Source organism: Setaria viridis, chromosome 9 (genome assembly GCF_005286985.2).
Source record: "Setaria viridis chromosome 9, Setaria_viridis_v4.0, whole genome shotgun sequence".
Taxonomy (NCBI): Eukaryota; Viridiplantae; Streptophyta; class Magnoliopsida; order Poales; family Poaceae; genus Setaria; species Setaria viridis.
The window spans coordinates 51,765,903-51,788,634 of record NC_048271.2 but is presented as its reverse complement, the minus strand read 5'-3'; the positions used below and the strand labels follow the sequence as shown (position 1 = coordinate 51,788,634).

At 46.6% G+C, this 22,732-nt stretch overlaps 4 protein-coding genes and 1 long non-coding RNA gene across 6 annotated transcripts; 1 reads left to right on the top strand and 4 right to left on the bottom strand.

Annotated features, from left to right (window-relative positions):
* Window positions 1–1,512: 1,512 nt before the first annotated feature.
* On the top strand, window positions 1,513–3,977 carry LOC117841096 (uncharacterized). The gene is made up of 2 exons (XR_011897181.1): window positions 1,513–3,520; window positions 3,648–3,977. It is a non-coding gene; the product is annotated as an uncharacterized lncRNA (long non-coding RNA).
* Window positions 3,978–5,750: 1,773 nt separating this feature from the next.
* LOC117841095 (uncharacterized) lies at window positions 5,751–7,423 on the bottom strand. The gene has a single exon (XM_034721669.2). The coding sequence runs from the start codon at window positions 6,939–6,941 to the stop codon at window positions 6,063–6,065; it is 879 nt and encodes a 292-aa protein (XP_034577560.1). The 5' UTR covers window positions 6,942–7,423; the 3' UTR covers window positions 5,751–6,062.
* Window positions 7,424–11,029: 3,606 nt separating this feature from the next.
* LOC140221240 (uncharacterized) lies at window positions 11,030–12,439 on the bottom strand. Its single transcript, XM_072290559.1, has 2 exons — window positions 11,675–12,439; window positions 11,030–11,587 (listed from the first exon to the last, which is right to left on the bottom strand). Exons 1-2 carry the CDS (start codon window positions 12,077–12,079, stop codon window positions 11,030–11,032), a joined length of 963 nt encoding a protein of 320 aa, XP_072146660.1. The 5' UTR covers window positions 12,080–12,439.
* A 257-nt stretch (window positions 12,440–12,696) lies between these two features.
* LOC117835801 (protein ALP1-like) lies at window positions 12,697–13,614 on the bottom strand. The gene is made up of 3 exons (XM_072290558.1): window positions 13,588–13,614; window positions 13,236–13,461; window positions 12,697–13,145 (listed from the first exon to the last, which is right to left on the bottom strand). Exons 1-3 carry the CDS (start codon window positions 13,612–13,614, stop codon window positions 12,697–12,699), a joined length of 702 nt encoding a protein of 233 aa, XP_072146659.1.
* Window positions 13,615–18,336: 4,722 nt separating this feature from the next.
* Window positions 18,337–22,432, bottom strand: LOC117839117 (inositol-3-phosphate synthase). Of its 2 annotated transcripts, none has more exons than XM_034719373.2 (10): window positions 22,020–22,432; window positions 21,315–21,383; window positions 21,085–21,220; window positions 20,358–20,605; window positions 19,703–19,929; window positions 19,508–19,623; window positions 19,231–19,407; window positions 18,929–19,117; window positions 18,784–18,846; window positions 18,337–18,689 (listed from the first exon to the last, which is right to left on the bottom strand). In XM_034719373.2, the coding sequence occupies exons 1-10, from the start codon at window positions 22,205–22,207 to the stop codon at window positions 18,570–18,572; spliced, it is 1,533 nt and encodes a 510-aa protein (XP_034575264.1). In that variant the 5' UTR covers window positions 22,208–22,432; the 3' UTR covers window positions 18,337–18,569. The 2 variants fall into 2 exon arrangements, with proteins under 2 accessions (XP_034575264.1, XP_034575266.1); XM_034719375.2 differs by lacking the exon at window positions 22,020–22,432 and adding an exon at window positions 21,467–21,485.
* Window positions 22,433–22,732: the final 300 nt, after the last annotated feature.

Sequence of the window (22,732 nt, the reverse complement as noted above, 5' to 3'; positions counted from 1 at the left end):
GAGAGTTTGGTACGCTGGCTGATGCCGCACTGTTCTCCGCTTGATTGATGGATAAGTTCCTCCAAGCAATCATTCATCCCGTTTTCTTAATCTTTTCAGTGCTTCAAGATTTTGCCAGCTGGGTCGTTCATCTGGCTGGTGTTCAATTTGATCATAATTCATAACTGCAGTGTTCTTCGGATGGGTCACTGACTCGGAAGTTTGGAAGACTTTGATTAAAATTTTGGTTCAATCATAAGAATCGATGCAAAATATCGATTCGGTTATCTGTCGGTGGTACGCGCCTCTGGTTGGGATGATCGGGTGAAGTGATGAACACTGCAAACTGAATTGATGGTAGGTCGCATATACACTTCGTCTGGGCAAGCGGATCAGGTGGCCAGGCAGGGTTGTGCAAGGAGGAGAGGATCCATTCTGAAATTGTTTTTCTGGAGGGTAGGGTGCCTGTCAATTCCGGCGTAATCTTGTTAAGATCAGCAAGTTGGATCACAGGATCGAACTGCCTATCTAGGCGTCGGTGACGCGATGAAACGGAAACTTTCTTCCTTCCAAGACTTGTGGTAACAAGATCGAACTACCTAACCTAGCTAAGGCGTCGGTGACGCGATGAGGCGAAAATTTTCTTCCTTCCATGATCAAACCATGACGGTGCTGCAAACAGTTTCGCATCATCAAACTAACCGCAGTACAAAAAAAAAAGCTTGGTGCGGTGCAGTAGAAGCATCGTACTCTATGCCACGATCAATGCAGATACAAGGCTGCCATCAGTGCATCGAATCAACTTGACGGACCTGATTAGGCTGGGGCTAGACGGATAGCGCAAAAGATTCGGTGGGAAGGCGTGTGGTACAGGATGCGGATGAGGGATACTGACCCGGATAGGATGGCCGGACCTGTCACCTGTCTCAGTCTCACTGTTCATGACGTTGAGATCAGTTCTAGGCTTGTAGCCCCGCCGCATTTTGCTTCGGCCGGCAGCATATCCTGGAGCACAGCACAAAGCTGCCTGCCAGTTGCCGCCGCTGATTGTTCTTCCACGCAGTGCAAAGCGACACCACCTCCCCAGTGATGGATTGGCCTTGGCCAGTAGGATAACTTGTTCATTGCAACTTGCAAGAATTTCTTCTCTCGGTAGATCCCCATGTGCTGCCTCGGATCTGGGGGCTGAACTCGTCTATGCGCCGCTGCTTTTTTTCTTGTGGCAAGTGCCTTCTTTTGTGGGAATTCTCAGCGCACGAACGTGGGCCGCGACCGCTGCTTTATCCGTAACTTGTAGGAAGATCTGACTGATACGCTAGATGACAACAGGAGGTGATGAAATTTCTACGCTTGGTCATCTTATCCTAATAAAATTTGAGGGGGTGTTTGGATACTAGGTACTAAAACTTTAACAGTGTCATATCGGATGTTCGGATGCTAATTAGGAGGACTAAGCATGAGCTAATTATAAAACTAATTGCACAGATGGAGTCTAATTCGCGAGATGAATCTATTAAACCTAATTAATCCATCATTAGCAAATGGTTACTGTAGCACCACATTGTAAAATTATGGACGTTTAATAGATTCATCTCGCGAATTAGACTCCATCTGTGCAATTAGTTTTGTAATTAACTTATGTTTAATACTCCTAATTAGTATCAAGCATCCGATATGACGGGTGCTAAACTTTAACACCTGAAGTCAAACAGACCCCGTTTGCTGAAGTAGGAGTTCTTGTTGATCCGTGTAGAACGGCCAGGCAAATCATCACCAGGTCGTCGGTGAGACAGATTCTCTGCGTTACCACCCAACCGAAATGACATTGCGCTTGTACTGACTTGAGCTTAAGGCAGAAGACTCAAGCTGCTTTTTCTTCAGAAATCGGGGCACTGTCTTGTGTTATCTTTTGTCCGATTCCTTACTCCATTCTTGATTATGAGTCTTGCCTTTTCCTTTTTTATTTCCTAACCACCAAGGGCAGTCAGGAAACTCGGAATGCAGTGCAAGTATGTAATCGATGGCTGTCCAGCAAAGCAGGGTGCTCCTCGTGAGCACCGCCAGAGGTCATGTGTGTGGCACATGCTGTCGGTGCCACTCTCGGCTCAAGATCCGAGCTCATTTCAGTTCCTTGCGTGCGGTATTAAGTCTACTATCAGTACGATCTACTAGTCATCGTGCGAGGATTTAAGGAGGAGACTTGGACCGAAGAGATTGTTTGCAGTACCTTTCAGAGATTCGCTCCCAATGTTCCTCCTCCCTGGTCGGTCGGTCCTCACATGCGTCCGTAATTACCATAAGACCTTACCGGTCCTGATCTGCTTGACGAATCTGACGCTAGGCATCTGTATGCGATTTGCAGTCTGAAGATCAACACGAATATTAGGGCTGCACCGCTTACAGGTTACCTGGCCGCGTGCGCTCATCCTTGCACAGGTTACCTGTGTCCTGCGGCTCTGCCGCTCTGCTGCTCACTTCGGATGCAACTGGCAACTGCTACCTCCTCGGCTCCTCGCATGACTTGCCGAGTAAGCAGGGCGCACGAGCGCGGCGTGGTTGGTTGCCCCGGCACGAGACCACCCGCGACGCCGATATCGCGCCCGCGGCCGTGTGCCGCGCGCGAGGCCGGCCGAGGCAGGCGGATGCGGGCAGTGCGGAACACCTGTACAGGCTGTACGTGGCCACGCGTGGGCCTTCCCTTCCACGACGCGCGTCGATGCGTAACGCGCCATCGCCGAGAATTACTGAAGAGTTACCGACCACGACCAAGGGGTCTCCGCAACTGGTAAAAATTCATAGTTCCTTGTCACGTCTAAATTCTCATCATGTTAAATAAGTTGAATGTCTACGAATGCTACGAAGGTGCCGCACCTCCCTTTCGTTCATTCTGGTCAAGCTCCGCCCCCTGTCGCTACCTACCGCAAGCGGGGGATAGGTGACCGGCCGGGGTGGTCGGTGTTCGATTTATCGACCGTCCCGGGCTCCCGGCGAGTTGTCCGCCGCCCGCACGCGGGAAGCGCCTTCGTTTCCGCTTGCAAGTTGCAAGCAGAGTGCACCTGTGGGGGGTGTCAGGACATGGTAAGCGCAATAGCGTGTGTTGCCGCCGCGGCGCGACGCGGCCCGGGGCTCACCGACAGCCGTTACGTTGCGGCTGCCACAGGCGCATCCACGGGTCGCGCGTCACGAGCCGTGACCTCTTAACCGCACAACTGCACAAGTAGCGCGTTGTATTCTGTCATCGCCAGGTCCGGCGTGTTGTGAAATCACACAAGCACCGTGTCCTAGTCGACGGCGGAGCCATCGGACGGGAGGTCATGGCCAGTCCAGTTTGCGAACGAAGCGCGCCCGCCCTGCGACGCCCGACCACGAACAAACAGGCCACGTGCTAACTCAACGACACGATGAGATGCACGGCAAGGAACAGCGAGCTGTCAGCCGTGGGTGGAGAAGAAACACAGGCAAAACAGATAATCGTACTCTGGGTGTTAAAAACACAGGCAAATGCAGCACGTTCTGATGTGAACAAATTCGTCAGGTACAGGTACTTACACCATGGACTGATTGAAATTAATAACATTAGCAAAGTGATTGACAGCTAAACTTACCATAGTCTCCACAAAGGCAATAGAGAGTAAATCCACTACATTTACATTGTTTGTTTTCTCCAGATGTTACTCATGATGTTTGGCACAGCTGAAGGGCGTTGCTAGCCTGCAGATATGCATGCACATCTTCCTAGTCAAATTAGGTATTTCTACTCGCTGCAGCTGGCAGGTCATGTACATCTTTGTAGGCATATAATTTGCCTATAAATTTCATTCTTCCAACCTGCCTACCACTGCTTTTTGAAACACTGAATTCATCTGAATGTACGAGTGAAGAATGCAACTTCACAGTTGGTTCCTCACGCAACGTCTGGTTTAAAAGTAAAGTAGGGCCTTAAACTTGTATTGCGAAACTACTTACGATTGATTGCACAGTCTCATCTCATTTTCTTAGACCCCTTGATGTTTTGCATCTGCTGACGTCAGCTCATTTTTTCTTTTCTGTTCGGCAAAATAGCCACCTTCATCCCTCAACTATGGGCCAAAGCTCAATTTCGTCTCTGAACTACTAAAGTGGTCGTTTCAGTCCTCAAACTTTTCGTTTGGGTTCAATCTTGTCCCTTGTCCTACGTGGCACGCCACGCTGTCGCGCCACGTCAGCTCCAACACCACAACTGTCGCCGACTGGTGGCAAGTGTTGGATTTGGGGAGGGTGAGGGAGTTTCGTGCATCTATATGCCATTCTCAGCCACCGCAGCTCCACGCGGCAGCGAGAAGCATGGCATGCTGGGCCTGCTCTGGTGCTTGGCGCTAATGATTTGTAGAAGAAAAACAATTATTGCTTTGATTTAGAAGAGGCAGCGAGGAGCAGGTTTCATTGCTCGTGCTTGGAATTTGAAGACAGGGAGCAGGGAGAAGTTTGATAGAGAAGGCGTGATCCTCCTGTTTTGTGGCTGGAGTATTGGTGTCAAGGGTGTGCTTCAGTCCAATACTATTTTGACATTGTTCTCCCGCGGCGAGGTGATTTGATGCTGCTGCTGCTGCTTTATTGTCTAGTAGTCCTGGTCAGGTGGTTGCATTGGCCATCGGTGTCAATTACTATGGCTAGTTTCTGTAGTAGCTCATACTGCTGCCTTGAATGGTCGCCAGTCCATGAGGGAGGGGGAGAGACAGCGAGGCATGCTGCAGCTGACATGGTCGAACAGCGTGGCATGCCATGTAGGATGGGGGACGAGACTGACCCTAAAATAAAAGTTTGAGGACTAAAACGACCACTTTGATAGTTTGGGGACTAAATTGAGCCTCAGCTGATGGTTGAGGGATGAAAAGGCCTATTATGCCTTTCGTTCCTTACCGGGAGTAAGTTGACCAAAAAGAGTTGCCATGCTGAACTGCAGATGCTATTCTACACCTTTTGTTTTCCAAGTAAACCAAAAAGGAATAGACTACACAGCCTAGACACTATACTAAATTCTGTCTCAGCTGCAGACAACACTCTGTAGTATGTATTTCTTCCCTTTGTCTGAACTGTCACCTGAAAATTTCAATATGATGCAATAATATGTTTTGGTTCACTGCCTTACGTGTTAACAGACTATCTCATTTGAGAGATCAGTTTCCCTCAAATTTCCACTAAAAATCTCCATGTTCAGTTGCAGTCCTCCAGTCAATTTATGATTATCTAAGCTGAACATTGCCTTACACTACAATGGAATTTCGTTCTGTCAATCAAAGTTGGTAGCTTGCAACTTATGTTAAAACTAGATTAATACCTAAGGTGCTTCTGTTATTTTCTTTCACCACTTCTGATTATGCAAATCTAAATGCAGTAGTGTAATTTCTCTACTGATAAATCATGTTGAATGCCAAAGTCCATTTATCTTAATTGTGTGCATCCAGATATACAAACATGTTTGCGTGACACCTTATTTTGCACCGCGATTTATATAGCTCCTTCGGTGGGCTGTATAATGTGATACGCATGACTTCGTGCAAAATGGAGATAAACTAACGAAATGTGAGGTTGGTTTGGCTCTTGAAGGTGGCAACACAGATGGCCATGACAACTCAAACTACTTTCAATGGCGGTGTAAACTTTACAAATGTTATATGCAAACAAGAACTGAGGAATTATTTCATATTTTGAATGAACATGTTGTATTTCATGGGACATGTAATTCAGATCATTTTAAAGGTAAAAATGACCCGAAAGCATTCACGATCAAATGGAGAAAATATCCATGAATTCTATCTTTCTTTTGTGGTGTTTCTTTGAACCAAATTATATGTAAGGGTTCATGCTAGTTATTAACACTTCCAACATGACAGACAAAAGACTACCAGAGAATTTCAAGATTGGTCCCTGCGGCTCTAATACTCTATACTTCCATTATCCGCACAATATGATGTAACATACTCAGTGATAACAAGAGATGCTATGATACAACCCAGCACTACATCTTCATCGTCAATAAGCTAATTGCCCACAACAACAGGAAACAAACTATCTTCACAAGGAATCAACTGAAAGAATGGAGCTTACTTTGGCAATGAGGGCTCCGTTCGGCAATGCCTGAGCCCGCCAGAGAAGATGCCAGCGAAGACCTGCAGGTTCTCGTCTGAGGGGCTCGTGTGTATCTTTCTCGGGAAAGGTAAGACGCAAGGTCCGCAGAACATCATCCCGCCCATCCCCCTCTCCTCTTCCTCGTCCCCCTCCTCATCGCTGCCATCGTCCGCGACCTTATTGTTTGGCTTGACCGCCATCTGCTGCTGCTTGGGCGTGACCGCCATTTGCTGCTTCTTGGGCGTAAGCAGCTTCGGGGACGGTGGAGGTGTGGGGTGCGCGCGGTTGAGGACGCGGAGCACGCGGCTCGGGTTGGGCGCCACGGAGAGGCCGCTGAGGGAGACGGCGGGCGAGAGGCGGAGGGCGTGGCAGGCGGCAGGGGACGGCGGGACCGCGACGAGACTCGCGGCCAAGTTGAGAAGACCGTGGACCCTGCCTGAGGGGCGGCGCACACCGACCGCGAACATGGAGGGGGAGCCAACGGGGCGGCGCAGAAGGCGGTGGTCGCCGAGGAGGAATCGCGCGGAGCCCACGAGCGAGTCCCCGCCGAGGTGCCAGGAGCCCGCGGCGGCCGCGTAGATCTCGACGGTGACGGCGGCGCGGGAGTCGTCGGCGAGCGAGGCCTCGCGCACGCGGAAGAGGAGCCGCGCGTGCCACGCCGGGTCGAGCCCGCCCGAGGCGTCGGGCCGGGTCTGGAGCTTGTGCCCGGCGTCCACCCAGGTCATGGCGTACGCCTGCAGCCGCCGCCGCAGGCCGGAGGGGGGCTTGAGCCCCTGCGCGGAGATGAGGGTCACCTCCAGCAGCCGCTCGCCCTCGGGTAAGCCCAGCCCGGCCTCCTCGTCCGGCGCCTCCATCGCCGGCGAGCGGCGGGGATAGGGTTTCGCGATCGGGGACGGAGGGCCGGGCGAGACGGCGGAGGGTTTGGGCGGTGGTTGGATTTTGGTATGGTTATGCCGAATTGACGGGCCGGACTTTGTACAATTAAAAAAAAAACGTTGAAGATTCACATCTATCAGATCAGGTATGTCTCGAGTCTCGACAGAGTATCTCACTCGAGCACAAGATAGTCAAATGGCGTGGAATTAAACAGAGTGCATCAGATATATAAAAAAACAGAGTGCATCAGAGCCCATGAAACAAATCAGTCGGAACAAATAAGAAGAAAAATATTCCACCTGTCTAGTGTAAATCTTTGTCCGGAACACAAAGTAAGCAAAACCTAGAGCAGCAATATGTACAAAAATAGAACATGAAATGATCGTACCTTGGAGCATGAACAGAAAATGGGGCACAATCGGATTGTTAGGATTTACTATATCTGAGCTCGTGCGTTACCACGTATGACAAAAATCATACTCTCAATCCCAATATTACCATGTATATATAGTACAATTGTTTCAAATTTGTATAAACCAATTGATTAATATAATCAAGCTTCGACAAAATAGCATACGGCGGTGGCGTGCAAGCAGACGTAGTGGCATAATCAGCGTGCGGTTGCCTCCAACGAGGGCTCTCCAGCGGGCGGCGTACCGACGACCGTATTTTTTTTTCCTTTATTTTTAAGATTCTCACAAATACGTCCCGAGCGGAATCATTTCAAAATCTGGACCTTTAGCTTGGCGTCATCCACGCTGACGCCAAGCTTACATGTCTCGGCGCCAGACGTCAAGGTCCATGCGCACCTTGATGACGCAGATGCCGACGTGGCGGGGGCTTGGCGCCATCCATCGTGGCGCCAAGCCTTGACGCCGTGGATCTTGGCGCCAAGTTTCGCCGTAGACCTTGGCATCGAGCAATTTACCCCTCTTGGCGTTTCGAACGAAACAAGTATAATTATTCCGAGGAGTGTGCAACAAACTACGCTACGGTTCAACTTGTTAGGATGTGGGTTTGAACTTAGATCTTTGGGATAAGAAGTCCACGTCCTAACCAGTTGAACCACAACATAGTTTGTTGCACACTTCTCGGAATAATTATACTTGTTTCGTTCGAAACTAGTATGGGGTAAATTGCTCGACGACAAGATCTACGGCGCCAAGCTTGGCGCCAAGATCCACAACGCCCGTCACGTCGGCATACGCATCAGCAGCTGCGCATGGACCTTGACACCAGGATGGCTGGCGCCGAGACATGTAAGCTTGGCGCCAGCGTGGATGGCGCGAAGCTAAGGGTCCAGATTTTGAAATGGTTCCGTCAGGGACGTATTTGTGAGGATCTTTAAGAAAAAAGGGCTAAAAAAACACGGTACCGACGACGACACAGGCACAAGATGGCGGCACCAGGCGGGTAGGCGGCGTCAGGGCCCTCACGGGGAATGGTGTGTGTGTGTGTGTTGCCCAGTCTTTGGACTGGGCTATTGTTTTTTGCGTGTAATGGATGTTACTAGGCCACATGGTCCAGACCCTAGGCGTAGATCCGCCACAATGTTCAATTTTTCTCCTATTCACCAAACCTACTCTTATTCTCTCTAAAGGAATTAAAAATAAAATCAGAATAAGAAAAAAAATATTGGAATTCTAGATTTTTCAAAATTTCTTTTATTAAAATATTCAATTTGAAGTATAGAGAAACAAGTACATCTGAACATTTTGCGGGCCGGTCCAAGCTTAGGCCGAGCTGGGAAATGCATGGTTTATTTTGGTCAAAAAAATATACCCACAATCATCCCTTAGGTGTTTTGGTCGAGTTTTCGAACCAGGCTCGGGTTTTCCGTTCTTTTATAGTAGAAAAGTAAATGAAATTAATTGTTTGAACATGCTTGGGCTGGCATATTGTTTTTCGTTCTTCTGTAGTAAAATAGTAAATGAAATTAATTGTTTGAACATGCTTAGGCTGGCTTATTTTTTTTTTAAAAGTTTAGCTTTCGCTGGCAACGCCCCGGCTCGGCAGCTATAGAGACAAGCCTTCGGTGATATGGGCATTGCAACGGGATGTCATAACGAGTAAAAAAACTAGAAATTTAACAGCATATACAGCTCAAATACATGATTGTAGATCAATTAAGATATTTCCTTGTGGAAAAATTAAGATACTAACAAACTGTTTTGCATATAGAATGGCAAACTTAGAAGTTGGAACAAGCTTATTATTCTAGAAACGAACTAATTACTTATCCTAAGCATTATATATTAAAATTGAGAATACTTACTCAGCGCTGACACTATTATCTTAAGGTGCCCTTTTCTGAAGTAGTAACTCCAGAAAGGTTTGAACGGTTATCCACGTTAACCGCAGCCAAAATAATAAATAAAAAATAGATAGCACTCACGGCAATTACATTGGTGTTGTCTAATAGGCGCTCTCATGCATTAACACGTAATCATGAGATGATTTAAAAAACTTGTATAATAGGTTATCTTTTTAAGGGTAAGTACATTGGTGTCGTCTAATAGGCGGTCTCATGCATTGACACGTAATCTTGAGACGATTTAACAGACAACCTGTACAATGGGTTGTCCTATAAGTTGTGTGGTAGTGGTATATAATTCCTTAATTTGTGCATAAGAAAAATAAAATATTATGAGTTGCATGGCAATAATAACTCATACAATGATTGTTAAGTTATCTCGTAGTCCTACAATTTAGCTCATGAGGTGATTGTTTCGCGAAGCAACGATCTCTTTCTCTCTCCTCGCTCTCTCTCCTCCGCATCATCAAAAATCCTACGTGGCACTGCATGAGACGACCTATGAGACCGCTGACGTGTAGCAATGTACTTGCCCTAAGTTGTCTCATAGTAATTCTATTCCCTTAATTTGTGCATAGAAAAAAAAAGAAATATGATGAGTTGCATGCAACTACAACTCATACAATGGTAGAATAGTCATCTCGTAGTCCTAAAATCTAGCCTATGAGGCGTTTGTTTCGCGAAACAACGACCTCTTTCTCTCTCATCACCCTCTCTCCTCCAGATCATCAAAAATCCTACGTGGCATTGGATGAGACGATCTATAAGACTGCTGACGTGTAGCAATGTACTTGCCCTTAATTGTAGTTCCAGGATGACTAATACCCTGGAGCCAACACATTGCTCTAGGTCCACTTTGTCAGCTCAGATGGAGCTGGATATCCAGCCCTTTACGGGTTTTCTGCGGCTTCAGCAAAGACTAGGTTTTCTGGAAAACACCCTTATTATACATGGGCTGACACTTCTCCAAGGTCATATAACTATTGTGATCATTATTATAAGCATTCCTATAAATTGATATTATTCGCCAAAACACTAGAAAGCAGCACGTCATAAACGCTATTATCCTAATGCCAACCGTAACTCATCTTGCCAAACACGTCCAACTCCAACAACCAACTTTAGAAAAAAGATGGACCTAGGAGTCAACTCCAAGAATTTTTTGAAACTTCTCAAAGGGTGCTCCGAAATACAGGTTTCACACCTCCTCAAGATTTTCCTAGAGCTTCTTAAAGGGTGGTCCTAAAACACATGTTTCATACCTCCTTTAGGTGGAAATTACGCAACAATACTATTTGCGCTTCGCGAGGGAAAACAAGATCATGCATGGATGAATAAGGACTTCATAGGCAATGTAACTGACTGAATCAACAAAAGGTAATGGATGAATGTTCATGAAATAAATCCATGGCCATAACTGGAACCATGACCAAGTGTCCATGACATCATAGGCAATGTAACTGACTGATTAAATGCATCATCACAGAGCTAATGCATGTGCTACTGGCACCTTAACCCACAACCACAATTTGTGCCTCTCTCAGACCACAACCTAACCATACTAACTAGCCATAAGGTAAGTACCTACAGAGATAAGCATGCTGTCTGAAACCAAAAGAAATGGAGCATAGTGTTGGAAGCTCCAGTCACCTCTATCCTGCACAAAAGAAGTCACTACACAAAAGGAGGAAGCAGCAAGATGGTAGCTTCACTCCACAAAAGACAAATCAAGCAGCAAGCATGTAGATATATCTACAGGTAGTAATTCTTGGCAAGCCATGTCCTTAGCCCAAGGACACGGTGGTTCTCAATCATGTTGACAAAAGCATCACCCTGAGCCTTGTTGTCAACCAGATGGGAGAAAGCACATATCAGAGCCTCCTCACTGAACCCTGGCATGTACATCACTGCACTATACAGATCAAGGTTCAACACCTCAACCTTGATCTCACGAATAGCAGAAGCAACATCCCTCACTGCCTCAATCATACTGGTCATCACCACATGATTCTCCTCAGTGAGGACAGACCTCTTCCTCTTATTTCTAGGATCAGAACCACTAGTGACCTCCTTTGTATCCTTGGGTGCTTCTCCAAAGACCTTAGCAACATCATCAATGCACTTGGCTGCCTTCTCCTCATCATATGGTTTAGTCTTGATTGAGCCATCTGTAAAGTCATACGGGCTACCTAGAGTCTCATTAGAACCCATAGCATACTTGCCAATGGTCAAACCATTTCCAAAAATGATCATCATCTCCTTGTAGTTCTCAATGTGTTTGTTCAAAAACTCAGCGTCCTTAGGGTGTGCCTAATTTTAGTGTGTATGATTAGTTAGAAATAAAACTAAAGGATCGGGATAAGAATATGGTAAGAAAGATCTAGACATCCCACACACCTTGATGTGTCCCTTATAGTGCTCCTCATTAAGGCTGATCATGCACATCTCCTCAACCCAGAGGGCACCACTGAGTTCCCTAAGCTTGGACACCCTCATCCATCTCTGTCTCCACTTCCTCAAGTAGTTATACACTTGAGTACTAGTCACATCATTGCCACTAAACTCCTGCAGGTACTTGGCAACTTGGTTCAGGTGCACCTCCTTGAAGCCCTTGTCTGTTCTAACACCACTTTCAATCAACTGGCACATACGGCGCAGGACAAAGGAAAACATGGCACTAGTCCAGCGCATAGCACCCCTAGGGCGCTGCTCAGCACCAGCCTGCACTTGCTGACCATCCCCACCGACCTGGACAACCTCACCAGCCACCGCCAGATCAATCCTACCAACCTCCTCAGCCATCCCTAGTGAAGTCAGTCATACATTGCACCAGTTTCAGATTAAGAAAATGAAATGCATGCTTAACATCATTGCACAAACCTATTACCATATGATCAGACAAAACAGAATTTAATTCATGCATGTTTATCATCATTGCACAAACCCATTGCCATATGATCAGATAAAGCTGAATTTAATTCATGCATTTTCATCATCATTGCACAAACCCATGCATGTTTATCATTGCACATGTACTTAGCCTCAGTCATGGTAAAAGGAATAGAGGAATAAATTATCATTGCACCTGTACTTAGCCTCAGTGAAGTTAAAAGAAATAGTGGAATAAATTATCATTGCACATGTACTTAGCCTCAGTGAAGTTAAAAGCAATAGAGGATGAAATGATCATTGAACATGTACTTAGCCTCTTGAAGGTAAAAGGAATAGAGGAATAAATTATTATTGCACATGTACTTAGCCTCAGTGAAGTTAACAGGAATAGAGGATGAAATGATCATTGCACATGTCCATAGCCTCAGTCTAGTTGTTCATACAACAAATTATTACATCATCATTGCACAAGTGCATAGGCTCAGCTAACAGAACAACAGTTGATCATTGCACACAAACAGCAAGCTCTACACATGAGAGGTGCCCCTATTGTTCCACATATCATTTGCAATTTCATTCCTTCTAGTACCCCAAGCTACATTGTCATCTATCTGAGTACCATCAGCAGGTGCAGTACTACAAAAATTAGGTTCCCATGTTGCTTCATTAGGAAAAACCTCATCTTGACCATGGCCAATTATCCAATTATGAAGAATACAACATGCAAGAACTAATTTGACTTGTGTCTTGAATGGATGGTAGGGATTGTTGTCTAGAATACGGAATCGATTCTTTAAAGCATCAAACGCCCTCTCAATTGTGACCCTTAGGCTTGAATGCCTCAAGTTGAACAACTCTTTCTTATTGGTAGGATAATTTCTTTCACCATATTCTTTCAAGTGGTATCTAGTGCCTCGGTAAGGGGGCACAAATCCAGGACGATATGCATAGCCAACGTCCACTAGGTAGAATTTACCTAAACAATTAATTAGATAGCCAAGAATCAGTTGTATTGGTTATGTGAAATCCCATTTGTCGTTTGCCTAAAAATTTCTGTTACAAGTACCTGGAGGAACCCTTAACCCATCATCCCTCTCTAGAGCATCAGCTAGAATGAAGGCATCATGTGCAGATCCCTCCCATCCAGCTAATACATAGGTGAACCTCAGATCAAAGTCAACTGCAGCAAGCACATTTTGAGTAGGATAGTGCTTCCTACCCTTGAATGCTGCAGATATCTTTGCTGGTACTCTAGCATGAACACGAGTACCATCTATTGCACCAATACAGTCCTACATTGTAGCAAGACTTGTGATTAAAGTTTGGTCAGGACTGCAGTTAGGTAGAGTTAAACCTTAGATTCATTTAATTAACTTAAAATAAGGATACCACCTTGGGCTTGTTCTGATTTTAAGTACCATCTCAGTTGATGGTGGCCTTATCATCTCTCCCCTAAGCTCACCAATAGTATGCAAGACCTCTCTGAAATACCTACTGACTGTTTCCATGGACCTCCAAAATGTTTGGTGGATTACTCTAAATCTCTGGTTGTGTCCCACAACATGGAGAAACATTGCTACTTGTTTCTCCACAATACTATTTATTGTGTCTCGTAGCAAGTTTCTATCCCTAAGCAGGTTACACAGGTTGAAAAGGGGAGCTCTACGCATACGCAACATGTTCACACATTCTATGTCATTACAATTAAAAATTTTGTTCAGGTTGGCTTGGCGTTCCTCATCCATGGCACTCATTGGGGCATATGTGATCCGAGTCTGTGAATTACGTGCCACTCTCAGCCTACTCATGAAGTATGCATAGATGACCGACACAAAAGCAGCAACTTTTATCACAAGCATGCGTCTTTGCTCGATAGGGTTCATCTATTGCAATTACAAAATGCAAAGCATGTCTCAGTAAAACAACAGATCATTTTCAGCATTCAACAAGTGGGTTAGGGAAAAAAAATATGCATCATCATCTAATGCACAAGTGCTCAGATATAGCTAATTCAGTGTAATAAGAATGCATCATTGGCTAAGGACATGTGCTCAGTTTTCATATTTATAAAGTAATATCATCGGCCAAGAACATGTGCTCACTTTTGAAAGTAAATAAGCATTCATCATCGGCTAAGAACATGTGCTCAGTTTTCATATTTATAAAGTAATATCATCGGCCAAGAACATGTGCTCACTTTTGAAAGTAAATAAGCATTCATCATCGGCTAAGAATATGTGCTCAGTTTTCAAAGTAAGTAAGCAACCATCATCGGCTAATGACATAGGCTCACTGGAAAAATCGTTACCGCTAGCTCCTTGCAAACAAAGTTGGAGGGCTTTATAGAGTTCAACAGGTAAGGCAAGATAAAGGCAGATCTACACACGAGGGAAAGGGATTAGTATCACAACATGGAAGATCCAACCGGGGGAAACAAGAACAGATCGAAACCCTAAAAGAAAAAAACTTGCCTTTTTACCTCCGACGAAATCACCAGCACAAATCGGACCCTACAAATGCTCAAAACATTAGGACCCAAAAAAACTGATAGGGGAAAGGGAGCAACACCATATCTGTGAGGGATTACAGGTTACCTTCTCTCTTTGCCACGAAACCCCGACGAATCGAACCTCAAACCTGCAGAAAATGAAAAGAGGGAGAAGAGATATGTCAGCCATCGATTGAATCGAGCCTCAAACACCATGGATCTGGAGCACGAGGAAGAGAAGATGCATGACCTGCTAGCACCAGTCGGATATGGACGAGCAGGAAGAGGGAGACACGAGGAAGTGGGAGAGCTCAGAGCGGAGAGCCAGAGGGCGAGTGCGAGGAAAGAGAATGGGGAGAGGGGCAGCGGCGGTGAGGATATAACGTGGATGGATGGCGCGAAAGGGGCAGCGGTAACCCTAGCTTCCCGCGCGGGTGCCAGCATCTCCCGCCTGCATCCGAAGAGCCAATTTTTCTGGTCACCGAGTGCTCGCTCGCGTCCCGCACGAGTCAGGCCGCCAAGAAACGGAATCCATTTTTGTTTCTCGGCAGCCAGGCTCGGGGGAGTGGTTTGCACGCCGAGGGCCACGCCCAGGACCCCATCCAGGCATCCAATCACTCGGAAATTGCATCCCGAGGGCCAGGCCAAGGTATATACGAGGAACCAAACGCGCCCTTGGCCGCACACACGCTATCAAGGTAGGAAACCCTAACCCTAACCCTTGCTCAATCGATCCCTTATCCCTAACCCTAACTCTTGTTTTTGTGTAGCCGTTGAGGAACCGGGGCACGGGCGTGTGACGATGGGCAGATCCGACGACAACGAGACGGTTCAGGGTGGGTCAAACCAAGAGAGGCGGCTTTGTAGGTTGGTCAGAGATGATGACGAGGACGACATGCGCGAGGACGCCGCAGAGCTCTTCAACCGTGTGGCTCAAGCTCCCATCGTCCTCGAGCCCTGCGATGACCAAGAAGTGGACGAGGACGGGGAAGAGAATAACGGTAAGCGCTCACGCCCCTCTACCTCGACCGTGTGGCTTGATTTCAAGAAGCTATTCAAAATGGTGAATGGTAAGAAGGTAAGGTATGCATCCATTGCTCTAAGGAGTACTCTGGGCGCTCTAGTGGTCGCACTGGTCACCTCACCCGCCATAGGGATAAATGCCCTAGAAGGCGTGAGAAAACTCGCATGTCTCAGTAACAAATCTCTTTTAATCCTGATGGTAGTATTCGTTATTGGGAGTACTATCCTATAGTTGCCCATACTCAACTTGTTAGACTGCTTGCTAGGCTTGATGTTCCTGTCTCTTTGGGTGAATCTTATGCATTTGAAGATTACATTAGAACTGCTCATAATCCTAAATTTGTTGCAGTATCTAGGCAAACCACCACTAGAGACATGCTAAAATACTTCAATGATTGTAAGGCTAAGCTTGTTGAGATTGTGAAATCTGCTGGTGTTAATTGTGTGTGTCTAACCTCTTATATTATGTCTGGTAATACCAAAGAGGACTACCTCAGTGTTGTTGCTCACTACATAAACTCTGATTGGCAACTAAAGAAGAGAGTGCTTGGTCTTAGGCTGATTGATTGTTCACACAATGGTCAAAATATTGTTGATCGTGTTGCATCTGTGCTTGATGACTATTGTTTGACTGAAAAAGTTTTTGCTGTTACTTTGGACAATGCATCATCTAATGTTTCAGCCATGCAAAAACTTAGACATGTTCTTTCTAAATATCTTGGTATTGAAGTTGTGGAAGATGATAAGGATGACAATGCACATTCAGTTAATTCTTTGTTGTTGCATCAGTGTTGTGCATGCCATATTATCAATCTGATTGTTAAGGAGGCTCTAACTGCTCTTAAGCCATTGATTGAGAAATTTAGAATTGCAATATCTTTCTTAAACTCATCTAATCAGAGAATTGCTGCATATAAAAGTTATTGCATTGCCACTGGTGTTAGGCCTAGAAAGTTTCAGCTAGACATGGAAGTTAGGTGGAATTCTACATATCTAATGCTTAAGCATTTGTTTCCTCAGAAGATCCCATTCACAACTTTCATCATTGCTCAATATCCTAGGGCTGAAGGTGATCGGTTGCTTTTAACTGATGATAATTGAGCTATGGCAGAAAAGGTGCTAAGATTTCTTGAACTATTTTATGATGCTACAGTTGCATTGTCTGGTGTGTACTATCCTACATCTCCACTTATGATTAATTATCTTGTTAAGATTGCTATGCACTTAAAGAATTATGCTAATGATACTCACATTAGACATGTGGTTCAACCTATGATAGACAAGTATAACAAATACTGGAGGGACATACCTTTGCTTTATTCTTTTGCATTCATCCTGAACCTAGAGCTAAAATGAAAGGTTTCAATAGAGTGCTTAGGAGGTTGGGTACCCTTACCAGTACAGATTACAGTGCTTACCAGGTTAGCACTAGAGCTTGACTTACTGATGTCTACAACAAGTATAAGGAGAAATATGAAGGTGTTAGGTTGAGGAGGACTGTACCTCCTAACCTATCTGGTAAGAAAAGGTCTGCTTGGAATGAAATTTATGATGATGATGATGATGATGATGTTGGTTCTGCTTGTGGCATGCATACTCTAGCTGCTACTCTAAGCATGGCTAGAGATACATCTGCAACTGCCCTTCTGCAGGCTACAAGTTCTTCAGGTGGTAATGTTTCTGAACTTGTTTCTTACTTGGACTATGACACAGTGAACCATTTAGAAGACGATTTTAACATCTTGAACTGGTGGTATCAGCACAAACTCACATATCCAGTGTTGTCAACCATGGCCAAGGATATATTAACTGTTTCTGTTTCAACCATATCTTCAGAATCCACTTTTAGTATGACTGGCAGGATCATCGAGGAGCGGTGGAGGAAGCTAAAGCCTGACATGGTGGAGATGCTCACCTGCATCAAAGATTGGGAGGCTGCAGGCTGCAACACATGGTGGAGGACAAGGAACTTGAAGAAGCTTTTGAAGAACTTTATCTTGATTAGTTATCATTTATGTAATGGGACTGTAATATTAAGTACTGGACTGTGATGAACTTTATAATTGGAGCTGGGCTGCACTCTTTTTTTCTGTCTAGGGTTTGTCACAGGGGTGAGTTTTACCTAGATAGGTTTTTAATGAGGCAACCATTGCACTAAAGCTCCCAATAAAATGTTATTTTGTTATCTCTGTGACTGTCTGTGTGACTGTGTGTTGTGATTTTGTAACCTCAATTCTAAATTGCTTGTGAATACTTTATGTTTGTGAATACAGCAAGATAAAGTTCTAATTGCTTGTGAATCTCATTATTTCTGAATTGTACTTGTAATTCTGTGTAAAAAGAGTGGTAGACACACTTAGTGCTAGGGCCGGCACGGGCACTGCAGTGCCGCCGTGCCCTGTGGCACGGCACGGCACGCTAACTACCTGTTAATGCCGTGCCTATGCCGACAATTAGGCACCGCGGCACGGCACGCTAACTACCTGTTAGTGCCGTGCCTGTGCCGACAGTTAGGCACGACGGCACTACACGGCACGGCACGACTAAGCTATCATACAGTCCTGTGCCGTATAGGGCCGTGCCAGATAGTGCCCGTGCCAGTGCCGTGCCGAGCGGCCCGTCTGGCCACATATAAGCCTAAGGAAGCAAAGTGGTCTTAGGAATACAGAGGGGAACTAGCACCCTCGATCACATTACCATACGATACAATTACAGGCTTCATGCCGCTAATAGCAGAGCCCTGATAGTTACGAGCCTGACGAACCCATACAAAAGTGTACAACAATGACCGGAAAAAACTAAAAAAAAGAAACACGAGACGCCACACACAGCCCCACAGCTAGTCTCGCCTTTCTTGTTCCCTTCCAGGCTTCCAGTAGCCCGCAGCGCTCATTTGTACTCCAGGATCATGTTGTTCTCGGGGGCCAGCCCGACGCAGGCCCTCATGATGTTCTCCAGCATCGCCCTCTGCTTCGCCAGAGCGTTCACCACCGGTGTGCCGGGGGGAACCTGTTTGTTCAGTTTGTGCAAGACGATCAGGGCCTGGATTATTGGAGCTAAATGCAATTGAATGATGCCAGAACGCGTGAGACTGAGAGCTTACCAGGGGCGCCTTGGTGAGGTAGCTCAGGATGGTGGCCACTGGGTGGAAGGAGTGGAACTTCTCCTGCACCAGAGGAAACGTTGATCAGATGGTGTTGCAGTGCTGGAGCACTTGGCACGGGGTCATTCAGTCTGTGACCTCTTACCTCTCCCTCAGCTTTCAGCTGGATCCTGGTGCTGAGCTCAGCCAGGAGCACCAGATCAAGTATGATTGGTGCAGCGAGGAGCGAGTCCTCGCAGGTGTTGTGCAGCACGATGGTGTTCTTGCCGCCCATGAAGATCTCAGAGGTGTACTCATCCATGGCTCTCTTGCTGTCCCCGACGTAGGGCACATACTGCAACAAGGAGTGTCAAGTTTCAGAACAAATCTAAATTATTTGATACTATTTGATAGTTGTGGGGTCTGCACTCTGGCACTTTGCACAAGGTGGAAGGTTAGATGACAGACCTTGATCACGACAACGTGATCAGGATGCTCGCCGGGCTCATAAAGGATAGCGTTGCTCGAGACCATGTCATCCACCACATTGCTCTTGGAGATCTCCTTGGAGCGGAATGTTTGAGGGGCTGACAGGTTCATGCCATCGTTGTTTCCCAAGTGGTTGTAGCTCACAATTGAGGTGGGCTGCAGGAGCATAAACAAAATTTATTTTTAGGATGGCATTTCCCGATAATATTTCGTCAATTTAATGTAAGAGAAATATGGTTTCTCTGATAATTTGTACCTTTATTCCAGCACCAACAAGGAAATCAACCAAAACAGACTTCATCTTGGTCTGTCCACTCTTGAAATCATCACCACCAATCAAGCAGTTGTTTTTGATAGCAAGGTCAATCAGGCCTGCGTACAAGTAACTTGTATCAGCCATGAAACAGAAATGAGACGCCATAGAAAACTTTGCACGCAGCAGACTACTCACCAGGCACAAAGGTGTTCTGGGGGCTTCCATTGATGAATGGTACACCCTCCATGACACAGGCAATGGCATACAACGTCGATGGTGAGATCTCTGCCTCGTTCTTGTCTACAGATGCCAGGAGGTTCTCCACGGTGTCGTTGAGACCAGCACAGACATTGCTGTACCTTTCAGTGTTTGCAGTCCAGAGCACAACTATCTTGTCCACCTTGTTCTTCTCCTTGAACTCCCTGTTTAATTAGCCACATAAGCCATAGTTTTTGTAAGGGATTACTTATACTAGTAAACCATGTTGCTTCAGCCATGTTAATCTGGATCCTCAAACCATACCTACCAAATAACATCATTAACTATGATAAACTGCTAATATTGACAGTATTTTCAACTCTCCGAGTCCTCATGGAATTGCCAGTGACTGCTGTATAGTTCATATACAAATGACACTACTTGAGACTGTACTATTGACACATTTTTTAGCACGCACCCCATAGAAACTTTTATTGCATCAGTTAAAAAAAATACGTTCTGTGATAAGCAGAGTGCCTATCATGGTTCACATGCACGAATTTTGTAGTATTGTTCCTTTGTTTTATGTTCACCTGAGTGTAATTCACTTTTTTAATTATGCAGAGGCACATTATCATTCATGTATGTATACCTGATGTCCTTGATGATCTGGTCAACCTGCTCTTTCTTGGTGCCCTTGATGACATTGTTGGCGCGAGAACCCTGGTTAGCTGCAATGAAGTCCGGATCATAGATGCCCGGAAGTGGCACCATGGACTCCATGTAAGGCCTGAGCTGCTTCTGCAGGTCGATGTCCAGCACCTTGGCCCTGGTCATGGAATCGGCCAGGTTCATGTTGCTGATGTCCCAGCCTCCGAACACAATGTCATCAGGGTTCACCTGTAAACCAGATCAGCTTAACACATGACAGGAAGGGACAACTTTTGCAAATTTGCGGCCAATCAGTGACATCAATGTTGCAGGACTAATGAACACTGCTACCATTTTACCGTCCAAAAATGCTGGAACCTTTCAACTGACCCACAGCCTTTTGACTTGCACAAGTAGGATCACAATATGCCAGAGTCTTACTTTTTCAACACCTTTTTAGGCAAGACTTTGCCTTTTGTTATGCAAAGTTTTAACATTCCTTTCAGAAAATCAGAACCTTCATTTTTTTATGCAAAGTTTAACGTTCCTTTCAGAAAATCAGAACCTTGATTTGTTTATGCAAGGATTAATATTCCTTGCACTTCAGAACCACTGGCCTTAAAAGACAGGTTTATTGTATAACATCAACTAGCACCTTACGGCATATGCCTTGTTCTGCATGTGTGTTTGCTTTCAGTAAAACAAGACTGCACACAATATTAGATTACCATGGGCAGGAGGCTCTTGAACGGGGCGTAGATCTCCTCCCCGTTGTAGCTGCCGACCCTGATGGTGGAGGCCTGGGTGAGGGAGCCGAAGTAGTTGGCTTGCTGCACCTTGTCCTTGGTCGCCCATGAGATCCCCCTGAAAAACACGACCAGCAAGTTCAGGTTTCATGGCACGCAAACGGCACGGGAACATGCAGGAACGGGAGCAATGTTGAGCGAGCACTACTTACTCCCTGTTGGCGATGACCCCAGCCGTCAGCGTGGACCCGTTGTTGCCGCCCCACCCCACGAGCATCACCCTGCACCACCGCACAACAGGAATCAGCATCGATCTGTCGGACAAGTGGCTAACACTGTGACAGGACGATTGCACGTAGCAGACATGTACAAGAACAGGAAGAAAACAAAAAGTGTTCGAGCTGGCACTCTGGCAGCATCTGGCTTCTTCGCACACTTGCCAGTAGTATACTAGGTGATGAGCTCTGTCTGCTGCTCATCGTCCCTGCTGGACTGGATCTTGCAGAAATACAGTTAAATTGCAAGTTCAGAAGAAAAGGACGCCGATAACGTTGAACAATAGCCAGGCAATGTTCCGCTGGCCTCCTGTAAATCCAACCGAGAAATTAACAAGGAAGGCAATTGGCCTTTTGCCATGTCCCTCTCGCGGTCTCGGCGCACGAAAATAACCCCCGGAAAAAAAAAAGGGGGGCGAGAAAGAAAACAAAAACGGAAAACGCAGGGCACCACTGAAATTCAAAATCGAGGAGATTCGACGCATCCGGCCGGGCAAGTGTGTGTGTAACTGTCGACGACGGCGGGTCGTCATCAGGCGAAGCAAGATTCCAATAAATGGGAACGCCGACTCGCTGATCTCGACGGAGGATTTGACCGAGCGCGAGGAGGGGCGCGAGAGGCTGGGATGCGTCCGTACGTACCCGAGCTTGGGGACGGCGGTGCTGGTCCGGAAGTTGTACTTGACGGACTTGGGGCGGACGACCCATCGGGAGGCGCCGTCCTTGCCCTCGTGCACCAGCTCCGTCGTGTCGTACCGGTACTCCGACTCGATCTCCGACGGGCCGTACCGCACGTTCGGGCTCTCCACGCGGAAGCTCTCGATGAACATCTTGCCTCTCCTCCCCTCTCGATCGGACCACTACCCCGCTCGCTGCTCTCCTGGAATGGAATGCGAAGAGTAGCGCGAGCGAAAGGAGGGAGGAGGCGGCTGCGCTGCTCTGGGGTGTGATCGGGGATGGGTGCCCGGGGCGGGGAATTTATAGCCGGTTCGACGGCCACTGCCACGTGGCTGCACGCGAGTAGCTGGCTATTCCGGGCCCCGCTTGAAAGTGCGGACCCCACGGGAGGGAGGAGGCGCGAGAGACGGTTTGAGCCGCCGGGGGCTTGCCGTTGCCGGAGGTCCGCCAATATCGCAGGCAGCGGAGACGGGAGACCGGAACGGGGGGGACTGGGGGGAGGGCCGGAGGGGCGTCGACCGGCGGCGGCCTGTGAGGCTGTGAGACAGTGAGAGAGAGAAGACGGCGAGCCGTCGGGATGGACGATGGTTCGGGAGGAAGATGGAGGAGCAAAATGATTTGTGCTGTGTGAATTTGCATATTCATCCTTCTTATTTTCCTGTTTTAACAGCGGTAGA

Coding starts and splice junctions, on each gene's coding strand:
- LOC117841095 (XM_034721669.2), bottom strand. CDS start 6,941: ATGGAGGCGCCGGACGAGGAGGCCGGGCTGGGCTTACCCGAGGGCGAG.
- LOC140221240 (XM_072290559.1), bottom strand. CDS start 12,079: ATGGCTGAGGAGGTTGGTAGGATTGATCTGGCGGTGGCTGGTGAGGTT. Junction 11,588..11,674: donor ACTATAAGGGACACATCAAG/GTGTGTGGGATG, acceptor CACTAAAATTAG/GCACACCCTAAGGACGCTGA.
- LOC117835801 (XM_072290558.1), bottom strand. CDS start 13,614: ATGATAAGGCCACCATCAACTGAGATG. Junction 13,462..13,587: donor GGCCACCATCAACTGAGATG/GTACTTAAAATC, acceptor GCTACAATGTAG/GACTGTATTGGTGCAATAGA. Junction 13,146..13,235: donor TGGGTTAAGGGTTCCTCCAG/GTACTTGTAACA, acceptor TTAATTGTTTAG/GTAAATTCTACCTAGTGGAC.
- LOC117839117 (XM_034719373.2), bottom strand. CDS start 22,207: ATGTTCATCGAGAGCTTCCGCGTGGAGAGCCCGAACGTGCGGTACGGC. Junction 19,624..19,702: donor CCAGAACACCTTTGTGCCTG/GTGAGTAGTCTG, acceptor ACTTGTACGCAG/GCCTGATTGACCTTGCTATC. Junction 18,847..18,928: donor AGCTGAAAGCTGAGGGAGAG/GTAAGAGGTCAC, acceptor CCTCTGGTGCAG/GAGAAGTTCCACTCCTTCCA.